This window comes from Arachis stenosperma, chromosome 7 (genome assembly GCF_014773155.1).
Source record: "Arachis stenosperma cultivar V10309 chromosome 7, arast.V10309.gnm1.PFL2, whole genome shotgun sequence".
Taxonomy (NCBI): Eukaryota; Viridiplantae; Streptophyta; class Magnoliopsida; order Fabales; family Fabaceae; genus Arachis; species Arachis stenosperma.
The window spans coordinates 14764930-14779997 of NC_080383.1; the positions used below are offsets into that span (position 1 = coordinate 14764930).

A 15068-nucleotide genomic window follows, 5' to 3' on the forward strand; every position below is an offset into this window, starting at 1 on the left:
ACTAATGATTAAAAATTTGAGTGAAAACAAAACTCGATAATAAAAATTAAATTTGTTAACTAATTAATTTTATGTCCATATATTATTATTATTATTATTATTATTATTATTATTAAAATTATAAATATGTACTGATAAAATTATTACATATGAATGAGAATTAGAACTATATCAATTATATCAACTATATTAATTATTATTATTATTATTATTATTATTATTATTATTATTATTATTGAATAATGATGATAATTTACGTGAGAATAACTTTTACCTATAAAATATCTAAAATTAAATAATATTCAAGTATAACTAGGTGACAATTATAATTCAAATTATTGCATATAAAGTCACGTGAATTATTATTATAATTAATATAATTGCTATATATACTCTCAGTATTATCAATTATCAATTTAACTATATCAATCATATTCAAATTATTAGTCAATAATTTTAATGCAAATTCTTGCTATAATTAAGTTATTCTTATGTTATTATCTTGTATTAATCGTTATAATTAATTCAATAGAGATATTTATTCAATATATATGTTATTTATATTAATTATATGTCAATATTTTTAAGAAAGAATTAAAAAAAAGATATATAAATATATAATATTATTACTGTATAAAAAATAGATATAAATATATATATATATATAATGTATTATTAAAAAAATAAAGCCTATATATAAGAATAACGAAAAACTCAAGTAAGAATTTATTGTTGGTTTTTATGGTTTCTATTACGTTTAATGAAAATTGAGCTATCTAAAAAGTAAATATTGAAGTGATTACTATATCATTTTGTTATTAAGGTAATTACTTATTATTAAGGTAATTTATTATATATATTTTAGTAAAACAAAAATAAATATGTAAATTACTTGTTATTAAAGTAATTTTTTATTATATATAATAATTACACATATATTAATTTTGTTAAAATTATATAATTTTGTCATATCATGATTAGAATTATTATCTTCTATCATGATTAGAGAAATCTTGGACAATGAATAAGAATATTATACCTGATATACACACAGTGGCGGAACCAGAAATTTCATAAGAGGGGAGCCAATTAAATATAAAATATAACAAAAAATTAACAAAATATGATTTGTAGCATATATATCAAAAAAGTAATTATATTATATAAAAGTTAATGTTCAACTACATACTTTAAGATTTTGACATTTTTAAACTTGCTCGACGATGCTTCATGGAACTAAAATCATCAATTATCATCTCTGAAGTAAAATTTGAAGCAATTTCCTTTTCAATATATACAATCATACAATCTGCTAAAAATTCATCTTTCATCTTGTTTCGAAGCCTTGTTTTAATAATCTTCATAGCTGAAAAGGCCCGTTCAGTTATTGCTGTTGTCACAGGGAGAGTCAAAACAAGACGAATTAATCTATCTATTAAAGGATATATATTTGATTTTCCTGTCTCTGTCAATTTTTGACACAATTCAGCAAGAGTAGACAAATTCTGAAAATCTGGAGCTTTAACCACATCAAGTTTATAATGTTGTAACTCATAATCCAATTGAATCTTTTCTTGCTCAGAAAAATCTAAAGATAGAAATTCTTTGCAAGATTGCATATGTTGCAAACACTGAATAACTTGAAAGCATCTTTAGGATCTAAAGATGTACTCAATATGAGGAGCTCGGTTGCTTGCTCACTAAATCTACTATTTAGCTCTTTCAATTAAAAATCTATCACGCTAGTAAAAATGTCAACACGATAGTGGTGTTCAACAGTGACAACATCCTTTTTACGACGAGACCGAATTATGTCACTAAAAGAAGCACCCATATCAAGTATCTGAATAGCATGATCATTGCAGAAAGAACCAACTTTCTCCAAAAGTGCTCCCCAACTACTATCTCTTAACTGTTGAATCAATGACTTTGTACTAGAAACCAGATGCATAGCATTCAAAATGTCTTGAGATTTTTGTTGCAATACTTGACAAAGTTTATCAGTGATTCCCATGATTTCTTTCATCATATGCAAAATGAAAACAAAATCAAATGATAATAAAGATTTAAGAGCATAAGTAGCATCACCACGTTGAGAATATGTAGATCCATTAGTAGCCAAATCTTCCAGAACTGAAGTTGTTGCTCCAAACATACGTAAAAGGCTACAAATTGAGTTGAAGTGAGAGCTCCACCTAGTATCTCCTGATCTTTTTAATGTGCCAATTCGATTTGCTCCCCTTCCTGTTTCAATTTGATTAGTTGCAACTAAATGAGAAATTTCAGTTGCATAAGCAGATCGTAATTCATCATTGCGTTTGCAAGAGCACACAACATTGATAATATTACTCAAACTTTGGAAAAAAGCATGAACATCAACAACTTCTTTAGCCGCGGCAACAAGAGCTAGCTGTAATTGATGAGCAAAGCAATGAACATAATATGCATAAAGACATTCTTGAATAATTAAAGCTTGTAACCCTTTCCACTCTCCACGCATATTACTAGCTCCGTCATACCCTTGACCTCGAACATTTTGAATGTTGAGATTGTGATGAGATAATGCAGAATAAATCTCTTGTTTTAGAGTAGCAGAAGTAGTATCTTTGACATGAACAACATCTATTAGCCTTTCTTTGACAAATCCATGCTTATCAACAAATCTAACAACAAGTGCCATTTGTTCCTCTTCTAGATTCATCTCTAGCTTCATCAACAATCAAACAAAATTTTGCATTACCAATCTCATTGCGAATTTCATTTTGCACCTTTCTAGCAAAAACATGTAGAATTTCCTTTTGAATAGAAGGTGATGTGTATATTGCATTTTGAGGAGCATTATCCAAAACAACTGCATCCACTTCTTTATTGTAAGAAGCTAATAATTTTAACATTTCAAGAAAATTTCCTCAATTCTGAAACTCATGACTCTCGTCATGTCTCCTAAAAGCACAAGCTTAAAACGTTAACCATCTGACAGTATCAATAGAGGCTTTAAGACGCAATCTATTGCTTAAAACTTGTTGTGAGTTTTGCTTAGCCAATACTTTGTCAATGTGACATAATTGATTAAGCAAATCTTTACAAGACTTAACAGCAATATTATGAGGAGAATTAAGAGATTTACTCACATGAGATAAAGATGCACAATCCTTTCCATTATTCACTTTTTTCCAATTGCGAAATCCTCCTGATGTGAATGGACTTGATTTTCTAGAAAATAAATAGCATGGAAGACAAAATGCAGCATCCACTTCTGGCGAATATTCTAGCCAAGAAAAACTCTTAAACCAATGAGCTTTGAAACGACGAGGATGACTTTCTAGACCAGAAAGAGGGTACTCATCCATAATAAATTGATATGGTCCAAACTTTATGTATGCTCTACGGATTTCATCTTGTTGATTGATAGGATAATTTCAAATTTGCGGACGCTTTCCGAGATCACGCATCAATGTATCAATATTAACTTGATCTATTTCAGTCCTTGTTATTTTGGAAGCAGGGGGTTGAATATCTTGCTCAACAAGTTGTGTCACAGGTTGTTCAATAATATTTTGAACATTACTCAAAGAATCTGAAGCTGAATTTTGTTCATCATATATTCTCTCTTTTCTCTTGAAAAATGAGTGAATTGTTTTCATCTTTGACATTTTTAACTTGAACTATCTAACAAAAAAACAAAAATAATTGCATATATATTATTTTCTTTAAAAAAAATATTAAACCTATTGAGCAATAACAAATAATTTTAGAAACACAAATATATAATAACCAAAAAAAGTTATGATTTACCTGATTATTTTTTGTTCCAAGTCTCACCCAAAAAATAATTTTATTGAGTTTTGCCCTCACTTCAATCTTTGAACACTGTCCATTATAAAAAAATAAATTAATTATTTTAAATATATATAAATAACTTGACATTGTTATTAACTTAAAAAAATTGAAATATACCTCTTTGAATCTTTGTGTGCATTCAATGGTTAATATTTTGCTGTTCACTTCTCTTCAATGATTTTTCTTCATAGTCTTGTTTGGTATGGAAAGAAAATTAGAATGAGAGAGTAGAAGACCAAAATTTGGAAACCACTAAAAGAGAGAGAAAAGTGGCGCTGCCTCTGATGGTTTGAAACATATTGAAAATGTACTAGTGTTACTTTAATTAATAGTATGGCTTGGGCTAGTATAATAAAACCATTTATTAATTATGAAAGAACTATTTGTTAACAAGAGCAACAATAATTCAAATATCTAATACATAGTGCAGTTTTTAATTATTTTAATTTATAAAATTTTGTAACTTATATTTTTTTCAATATTATATATAAAAATAAATTTAATATTATTAATTATTACTATTTACTATTTTTTTTAAATTTTGGAGGGACACCATGGCCACCTTGCTGCCTCTGATGGTTTGAAACAAATATTTGAAAAATGTACTAGTGTTACTTTAATTAATAGTATGGGCTTGGGCTAGTATAATAAAACCATTTTTATTAATTATTAGAATGAACTATTTGTTAACAAGAGCAACAATAATTCAAATATCTAATACATAGTGCAGTTTTTAATTATTTTAATTTATAAAATTTTGTAACTTATATTTTTTTCAATATTATATATAAAAATAAATTTAATATTATTAATTATTACTATTTACTATTTTTTTTAAATTTTGGAGGGACACCATGGCCACCTTAGGCCCCCCTAGATCCACCACTGTATACACAGATTGAAATAGAAATATATGTATTGAAATTTAGAAATATAAATTCTATTATATCTTTCTAAACAAACCTAAACAACTCTACACTAATAGCACGTGCCATGTCGTATTTTTCAAGATTTATATTTAGGAACATATAGAATTTTAACAATAATACACGGATAATTGAAATAGTTTATATACGGGTTTTTCAAGTTATTATTATTATTATTATTATTATTATTATTGGATAATGAATAAGAATTAGAATTATATCAATATTTTAAAATTAATATAATTAAAATAACTAAAAATATTTAAAATCAATGTGCGTTATTAATATCATAAGATTTGATCATTTTATGATTAGAATCAAATATTCTTATCATGATTAGACCAGTGCCATTATCATATCATTATCATATATTATTATTATTATTATTATTATTATTATTATTATTATTATTATTATTAAAATGATTAAATATATTTTTAATTGATAATTAATAACTAGTTTAATAATGCATTAAATATTGATTTGATATAATAAAAATTGGCAGAAATTTAGTTGGTAACGTAGCGAAATTGTTCTAATTAACATGTAGTCTACTTGTTTCTTAAATAATCTTTTTCCACTACACCATATTCGGCAAATAGCAGCGGTTATTTATATTAAATATACTTATTTTTGAAAGTATTAATTATATATTAACCAAAAACTTTTGACTACCTATCATTCTTGTTAGAAGGTATAATGAATGCTACAACGGAGCCTTCCGAGACTAAATTAAAGCTGATAAGACTATATACAAGTAATAAGAAAAGGTAGTTACCAGTCAACTTCATGTTGGAGTAGTTCAGTATAAACCCATGCATGCATGTTGCATAATCATTTGTATATATACAATATTTATACTTATATCCTATATAATTTAATGATGTATTTATAATGGATCAAGTTTCTATCCTTGATCAATTCATGTTATGTTAACAATGCAAGAGTGAAGGAAATACGTACTATATCTAGAATACTCATCAAACAATCAATAAGTCTTGAAGAAAAGTCAAAATATCTCTATCATATACCTCCATTTCTCCATTCTCTTTCTTTTTCTCCCACTTCCAACTTTTCTAGAAGAACTACTGTTGATTATTTAATGAATTCTAGTTGTATATAAATAATACTGCCTTAGTACTTAATTCCCACAATTAACTTTTTATGTTTATATTACTATAATTTAGGTTTAATTTGTATAGTTGCTGAATTCATATACATGTTTCTGATTGGAGATTAAATTATCCTTCTGTTTCGGCCTGGCACTCGGGTTTCCAAAACTGGCCAAACGATAGCCTGATTCCTAGGCCCAAGTACTCCGTATGTTCCAAATTAGGCCAAAAAATCAAAGATCGGTAACTAATATTCAAATTTAAATAATTCTCTTATCTTAGCTAATAAAAAAAGATAAAATAACAATACAAACTATATAAAGGGACATTATACATTCATAATTCTTATTTATATCTGTTAGATTCATTTTGATTTGAACGTCGGAGTATCTTTGTAGGTACCATTCATGCTATTCAAAGGTCTAATCGTGTCATCATCAAGGCCGACGAGTCCCAGTCCTCCCATCAACATGTATAACGAAGTCTTATACACCTTCCATTTAAATCTTTTTCAAACTTCATTTAGTTGGGTGTTCATTGATAAGAGATTCATATAGTATGTATGGGATCTTAGGTTGAAACCTATTAATAAAACAAATAAATAAATAAGCATAAGATTAATAGCTGGCGCCTGTAGCTCAGTGGATAGAGCGTCTGTTTCCTAAGCAGAAGGTCGTAGGTTCGACCCCTACCTGGCGCGCATTCTTTCTTATTTTTTTTTTCTGCTCAAAAACTTTTCTATAAACTGAAGAAACTCCCATCATCAAATGGTTATTCATTAGATTAGATATTTTCATATGTAGGGCAAGGAGATATCGAAGAAGACTATTATATTATCAATACCAATTTTAATTCTTAACAAGTACATACAGTTTTTTTATGCACTCGAAAATTACATTGTATATATCCTAAACTTGACTAAAAAAAGAAAAAAAAAAAAAAAGAAACGTATGAATTTTGCTATCTAAAAGCAATATATTTTTTTATTGATTTGTGCTACAAATAAAATAGAAGTTCACCAACTGCCACAAATAAAACAAGCTGGGTCCTTCTCCATTGTCTACCACGAATGCCATCTTAAGTCCCCAGGTTGTGTGTACTTCCAAGTGGCAATGAAGGAACCAAACCCCTTCAAAATTCACACAATATTGTATCCAACAACAATTAATTAGCCAAAACAATCTAAATAGACCTAGCTACCATGTTGATTATATTTTTGAGTGTTTAATTTGTACACTGTTAAGTGTCACTTGAAAATGCATAATAAATTAAACTATTTCATCTCAGTTGCACAACTATAAACTAAGCATAACAATGTAACGGTTTCAATTTTTTTCATTTATTAAATTGTGGGATAATTGACCTTTTTCTAAAAAAATGGTTTAGAAATGAGCCAAACAATTAGATGTGGCAATGCATTCGATAGAATAAGGTTTAAACTCAATTTAACTTGAACCCACTCTAAATCTCTCAATCTGATTTTATCCAACTTGATTCATAAAACAAATTTATTTTCACTAAGACACAATATTTAATTTTTTTATATTTTATCATATCTTTATTTATGTACTAATAACAAATTAAGTTATTAGTTTGATAGCACTAAATATTTCTATAAAAGATTAGAATTTTGGTTTAATTATCTGATTGTTTGTTATATGTATATTTATTTTATCAACATACACATTATATATTAAAAGTGTGAATTGGACAAATAAAATTGGTCTAACACCCAAACCGACCCTATCTTACTCGTTGCGGATGTAATTGCCAAATTCTGCAAAAATACTGTTTGTACACTAAAATTAGGAAAAAATGAGAAAAAGAGAAAGTAAATTGTTGGTACCTGGATTATCTGCCCTGAATCTTATTGCAGCCCATCCAGCATTTGGTACCCCAATTGTGTTCCTCTCAACAGGGTCAACAAGATTAAAGGTCAAGGGATCCTTCTCCGGGTCAAAGTTCCCTAGCCCTTGTGCAACAACAAAGAAATTGTAGCCATGCAAATGAAAGGGATGGTTCTCAGGTGCTATCATTGCAGTTCCTTGTAGCACAAGCTGAACACTTGAATTGAATTTCACCCTATACAATTTTGTTCCATTGTTGCTCTGAAGATTAGTTGGTTGAACCCCAGTATAATCAAAAACCATAGGTGGTCTTGGTGGAAAATCCTCAGTGAAAACACCAGGGATGTTATAGTAATTTGCTTCAAGGAGTGAAGTTGTTGGCATCACAAATGTAATATTGTTAATTGCAGATGCAATCCTTATCCCCTGAAGGCATGTATCACAAGGGTTAACCCCAACGGTTATTGCAAAGAAAAGGTCATGGTCTATGGTTAATGGAACTCTTGCAGGGTAGGTGTTTGTGTTAATGCTTCTTAGAGAATCAATGAATCTGAATGTTACTTCAGTTGCATTCACAGCTGGAATAGTGCTTAACATTGTTTTGGAGTATGGCGGTGTCCCTTTGTAGCGAAGCGTCGCCGTCGCCGTCAAGTTGTCGAAGCCAATTGGTGCATCCATGAATGGTGTTATTGCAATTAAGTACTTTCCAACAGGTTGGTTTGCGGTTAAAAGGACATTGGTGGTTTGGCCTGGACTCAAGAATATTGTGTCAATCTCAAAGGGCTTAACATAGGATGCATCTGCTTCAACCACTGTTAATTTATGGCCAGCAATTTTGAAGAACAGTTCATCATTCAAAGCTGCATTCACTATGCGGAGTAGATAGGACTTGCCACTTTCAACATGCAGAGTATATCCTGCAAATTAAAGGTTGGTAATAATATTTTAGTGATGATTATTCAATTTTCAAATGTTATTATAACTTTGGAGCAATAATGTTAGAAGTCCATAACATACACTTTGATGATTATATAAAAAATTTACAACCATGTTACATGTATATCTCTACATCAAAATCAGTCATCAGTATAAAATATCAAAATACAAAATACACATTAAAAATTAAATTAAACTACATATATATTTATACATAAATATATAATAGCTGATTTTTTATGTACACATACTATTTTTTTAAAAAAATTATATTGATGATTCATAAAAAACTTGTAAAATAAATCCTAATTCATATATACCCTGGAAAATGCAACCGGCAACTGGTCCTGGATGGCCATTGATGGTGTGTGCATCTGATATGTTTGGTGGCCCACCGGATTTTGTGGCCTCATCAACCACTGCTTCGACATCCGACTTCCACCATTCACCTACACTCCACAAAAAAGTATACAGTATAAAAAATATCGATAAGATAATTTAATACAAAGTAGCATAATACACAAGTTTTGGAGTCAAATGAAAAAAAAAATAAAAGTTACCTAAAACAATTATCTTTTCATCGTCAGGTTTAGGAAATGGATAGGGAATGCCCCTTTTAGGCAAAATGACAATAGCACCATGCACTGTAGCCCTTAGCCAAGTGATATGTGCATGCCACCAAAGTGTTCCTCTTTGATCTGTGATGGTAAAGTTGTAAATATAGCTCTGCCCTGGCTGAATTGGACATTGTGTTACATATGCTGGTCCATCATACCAACCACTTCGAAACTGTTTGATTCCATGCCTATATCGTAAGTCCAAAAATAAATCATCTAGTCAAATTTTCTCTCCTTTTCTTATTATTTTATTTTCATCATATCACTATACAAGTTTTCTGAGTTCCTTGCAATTTGTGTAGTAATCTCTCACCAGTGGAGTGTAACATTGTAGGGAACATGATTTGTGACCCTTACAATGACAGTGTCATCCTCCCTTGCATGGATAGTTGGCCCCGGGAATTGTCCATTGACTGTCACAAATGATTTTGTTGAGCAAAGCTTTGTTGTGTTCTTCAACACCACCTGTCATCACCAACATAAATTCTTTGCTTTAAAGACATCAAGATTCCTAGACACAAATGTGTCTCCATTTATCTTTACCTTTTCAACGGAGAATCTTAGTAATATACATACCTACCCTATATTACATTACGTGTACACTAAAAATCAATCAGCAAACAAGTCAGTCACTCGTAAAAAATATATATTAGAATATAAAATATATATTGAAAACGAGTTAAATACATATACAAATACATAATTGATTTAGTGACTAATTTTTTATGTATATATAATACTTTTTAGGAATAATTTATGATATTATGTCAACATAATAATATGATTTTGATTTGTATTCACTTTGGTTGCTCAATTAGGTGCTGTCATACAAGAAAAATCAAAATCAGTTAACTTTAATAATTATTATCTCAAAAGATATTTTTATTTACATGGTAATGGTAATACATGATTAGATATTTAATGTAACAAAATTATATGACACTATATATAAACTTCAATAATATTTAAATACCTTTGATATTTGAAGTTAATTTTTATCTCAAGTCACTTATCATGAGGCAACAAATTAAAATTGAGCATGGAAAATGTGTTCATACTAATTGGGTGCAAATTAAACAAGTAGGGAAAAATATACAGTTAACTTTAGTATTTATTATTATCTTAAAAAGATATCACTTTTAGTTAAGTAGATGTCAATAAAAAAATACTATCGATGTAAGTGTATAGATACTAAACTTCAAAAGCCATGCATTTGAAGTTAATTTTTCTTCTCATGCATGCCATTTGTTATGAGGCTACAAGGCATGGGAAAACAAACTTACACTAAACTTGTAATGACGAACCAATGAGTGAACAAACGATGGAAAAAAAAGAGACGCCATAAACATTATTGCTAGAAGGCGTGGCTCCATTTTCTTCATCATCATTACCACCATTCACCAATTAACTTTTCTATGTGCTCAAATTCTTCTAATAACACTTATATTATAGTCTCTCATTTATGAATTAATTAAAAATATGACCAGGTACCTTAGCATATATATAATAGAACAATGTTTTTGATGCCATGTCATTTTACAAAAAGTAGGTGAGACTATAAATAATGCCGGCCACATGTATTATAATTTTATTAACCAAGCTTTCTTGCATACTACACAATGGAGCCCTCACCATGATGTGTATTCATTTGTGCAATTTTCAGCTGACATAAAGCTTCTTATGAATTGAAAAATACTTCCCAGCTGAAAATATATATACTTTTTTATTTTTTATTATTTTTCTCATTAGTTAGTGCCATTTGCATGGTTTTTTTTTTTCCTTACCTCCAAATCACCTCTTTTTTGTATGTATTATTGGAAACTTATTAAGCTCTTCCAGAAGATTTACATATATATTGTTAATTATTACAGTGCTGGATTAAAGCTGTTTTGACAATGATCATTTCAAATTTAGTGAGAGGCCAGCAAATAAATGTCAATAGCAATGGAATTTTGTTGTTGAGATATGGTTTTCAGTTCATGCACTACTTCATGACCTTTTGTGGATAGCTTGTTCCTTTTAACTGCATATACAGCAACATATCAAATTTTCTCATTGCCCAGTTGTAGTGCACTCAAAATTCTTTGATTTCTATTTTTTGTTGGCTATTATTCCTTTTTACCACCATAATGACACAAATAATAATCCTTCAGGAATCAATATGAAAATATATTATTTAATATTTGTGAATAAGTTTTATTTTTTAATTATTTTGTTATATAATAAATTTGATTATTCTAATAGCTGATTATTTTCTTAAAAAAATATGTAAAATAATATATATAAATGTACATAAATACATAACAATTAGTTTTTGTGTTTACGAAGATCTTTTTATTTTTTATTTTTTTTGGGTAATCATAGAGTAGACAATATTTAAAAATTATCAATTTCATAGAAGTAAATTTAATAAGTAATTTTATGTAAAAATACTAATTACCTTATAATTTTTGTTTTACTTAAAAACAACCTACCTTACAACACATATAGATGAAAATGAACAACTTCGGATTGAAAGTAAAATATAATAGACGTATATCCCAACATATTATCCGTTTGTTCATTGTTTCTTTTTATGTAATTAAGTAAAATAAATTAAAAAATTAGGTGTCCAAGTCTTTTGAGTAACCAAATTATTTAAAAGTAAAAATTTATTGCTGCTTCTTCTTTTTTTTTTTACATTTATTCTTCCTTCTTCAATGTCGTTGTCGTCGTCACTGCTGCCACTGCTAGTCGTCATCTTCGTTGTCATTACTGTTGTCTTCTTCTTCTTGATGTTATTATTTAATTTTTTTTTCTTCATCATCCTCTCTTATTATTATTATCTTATTATTATTATCACCGTCCTCATCGTTTTCATCATCTTCTTCTCTTATAAATGTTTAAAAAACTATAACACATAAATTTTGATACACAACAAATCAATTTTAATGTATAACACATAAATTTTAGTATACAGCAGAAAAATTTGTTAAGGACCACGTACCGAAAACATTGACCTTGAACCTTTATAGTAAATAACACAAAAATCTTGTTGCATAGCATAAAATTTTTTATGTGCTAACATACAAATTTTTGAAGGATTACATATTTAGAACATTGTTTCATCTAACTAACAAAATATATTTGTAGTAAAAATTTGTGCTATGTACAAAAATTTATGTGCTATGTGTAAAAATATATGCTATGAGTAAAAATATATATACTATATCAATGAGTTTGTGTTATGTGTAAAATTTTATGTATTATGTTTCAAAAATTTGTGTGCTATATCAATAAGTTTTTATGTTCTCCAATAAAAATTATTATGCTACAGAAAGCGCGCGAGAAACAAAATAGCAACGTATGCGCGCATTTTTTTTTGCTGGATTTTACACAAATTTAATTAAACTTTATTACAAAAAAAACTTGTACGGTAACATCACTCAAATAAATTATACAACTAAGCAAATAAGAAATTCCAGAGAAGACCGAATACAAAATACATGGATATATTTAAAAAAAAAAAAACAAAAAAAGATGATTTTATTTCGGAGGTGGCATCCACAACCCCTTTGAATGATATAAGAGGAGCCGCCTCTAAATGATACATGAAAACTAGGTTTACTTTAACTCTACTACCCAAACTTAGACTCAATAATGCCATTGATGTTTTTTTTTATTCCTTTTATTTTAAAGAACTAGTATTCACCTAATTTGCAATCAAGGTAAGGGTTAATCGACATGAAATTAGACAATTATGCATAAACAACATTATGCGTAGCAAAATAATAAAAGGAAAAAGAATTTTGCACGTACACTCATAAAAGATAGACACTAAACACCTAAGAGAGAAGAGCGAAGAAGCAAGATATAAAATATAAGTGTGGCCCATATGTGTTCATGAGTATGTAGGATTTTGTTGGTTGTGGAAAATTGGAGTTTTAAATAATATTCCTCATAACAAAATTCTATACCTAAATATTTAAAATTAAGGATCCAATGTCTCATATATAAACATATAGCACATTATGATAATAGTGTTATCTTATATCACACATAAGACATGAACTTAGTAAAATAATAATTATATAATGTTTACTCCAAGTTTCAAAATATTATAAACTAAACACCAATTATTTGAAGGATAATCACAGAGAATCCCACCAAAATATACATTTGGCCAAGTTCTAAAAATTCAATTTGATCCAATCAACTTCTGACCATGAGTGCTCCTAGTTAGATTATTAAGCCATGAAAGAGATGTGAAAATAAAAAATTAATCACAAAAGATAGGGAAAGAAAAAAAAACGAAAAAAAGCAAGAGTACAAATGTAACTTCTCCACTCACCTAATAAGGTATATCTTTGTCAATGTGGTTTTTATGAATCTTTGTCAAAGAGATGCTGCTTTTACACTTCACTGAAAAATTATATTCCGAAATTCCAACATATTTTTGGTATTGTACAATGAAGTTAATTAAGTTCTTCAAATCACCATCACTTTCCAACACTTAGTTGGAATTGAACTATTGAAAGAGTTTGACATCATACGTAAATATATGTTTACTATTATCATTCTCATGGTATTACATATTTGGTAAGTAGACAATAACTTTTGTAAATAATATGAATAATGGGTTCTAAAATTGATTTAGTAAAGTAAAAAAAATACTCCACCTCCAAATTACTTCTTAAACCTTAATATTAGGATAACTATCTGCACATTTAGTAAATTAAATATCCAGTAATTATTAATTGTACATGAGTAAATCAAATAAAAAAAATAATCATCCAATTAAAAATAATGAATATAATCATCTACATACCTATTGAATTAAACATTCGATATATTTATTGTTCACATTGTTTAATATTCTCATTGTCTACCTATACTTTTCCTACATGAATTTGGCAATGGAAGGAGAATATATACGTATGGTTAAGGATTATAATTGTTTTTTTTAAGTTAGAAGTGAGACTTGAATTCGTAACTTTTTGTTGAATTGAAATGTGAACTTTTACATTTTTTTTTTTAAATTGTTAAAAACACTCTGACCCAAAAAGGAGAAGTACAAATTATGTGACCCGTTGTTAGACCCTCTTTGGCGTTGTCATCAAGAATCAACGATTGGCCACTCAGTTACAACCAAAAAATTCAAACAACAATTAGGAGCCAAACATAAATAAACAAAATATTAACAACAAACAATTTTTTCCGTATGTCTCTCTATTCATGTTGTTCTTGTTTTGCTCAATTCAAACCTTGTTAATGCACCCATTTTGTCCATACCTCTGCTTCTATTAATGCTATATTTGTCCATTCTGCTTTGAATTTAAAGTCTTTGTCACATCGAAACTCCACAGTCCACACTCATATTTTGAACTCATTGTTTCATGTTCATTATTTTGTTTCTTAAATACCTTTGCTCTCATCCTACTTCTTTTTTACCTTTTATCCACTCCACTATATCCATATTATTAGTCACCAACTTGATGTCCTCTTCTTTGATTTTCACTTCTTCCAGCAAGAATTGTAGCACTATGTCTATTTGTATACCACACCTATTAATTAAACTTTCTTGTACCATCCTACACATACAGCACCTCAATTTTTCTTCACCCACGTCTAGATATATATCCTCCACCATGTACTTGTTTACATCACTCCTATACAACACACAACCACCAAATAAATGTAATATCAATTATCCTTACTGCCATCTTCACTCACAAACTTCTCTTTATATTATTTTTCTTCTACACACCATTGATTAACCAGATCTTTAATCTGTTCCCAAGCATTTTTTTT

The 15068-nt window shown here is 28.5% G+C and overlaps 2 protein-coding genes and 1 non-coding gene across 3 annotated transcripts; 1 reads left to right on the plus strand and 2 right to left on the minus strand.

The window, feature by feature from the left end:
* Positions 1-1726: 1726 nt before the first annotated feature.
* On the minus strand, positions 1727-2701 carry LOC130939451 (uncharacterized). The gene has a single exon (XM_057867554.1). It carries the CDS (start codon positions 2699-2701, stop codon positions 1727-1729), a length of 975 nt encoding a protein of 324 aa, XP_057723537.1.
* A 3747-nt stretch (positions 2702-6448) lies between these two features.
* On the minus strand, positions 6449-10738 carry LOC130939452 (laccase-4-like). The gene is made up of 7 exons (XM_057867555.1): positions 10562-10738; positions 9592-9743; positions 9222-9466; positions 8982-9110; positions 7725-8642; positions 6898-7007; positions 6449-6460 (listed from the first exon to the last, which is right to left on the minus strand). The coding sequence occupies exons 1-7, from the start codon at positions 10673-10675 to the stop codon at positions 6449-6451; spliced, it is 1680 nt and encodes a 559-aa protein (XP_057723538.1). The 5' UTR covers positions 10676-10738.
* On the plus strand, positions 6506-6578 carry TRNAR-CCU (transfer RNA arginine (anticodon CCU)). The gene has a single exon. It is a non-coding gene; the product is annotated as a tRNA-Arg (tRNA).
* Positions 10739-15068: the final 4330 nt, after the last annotated feature.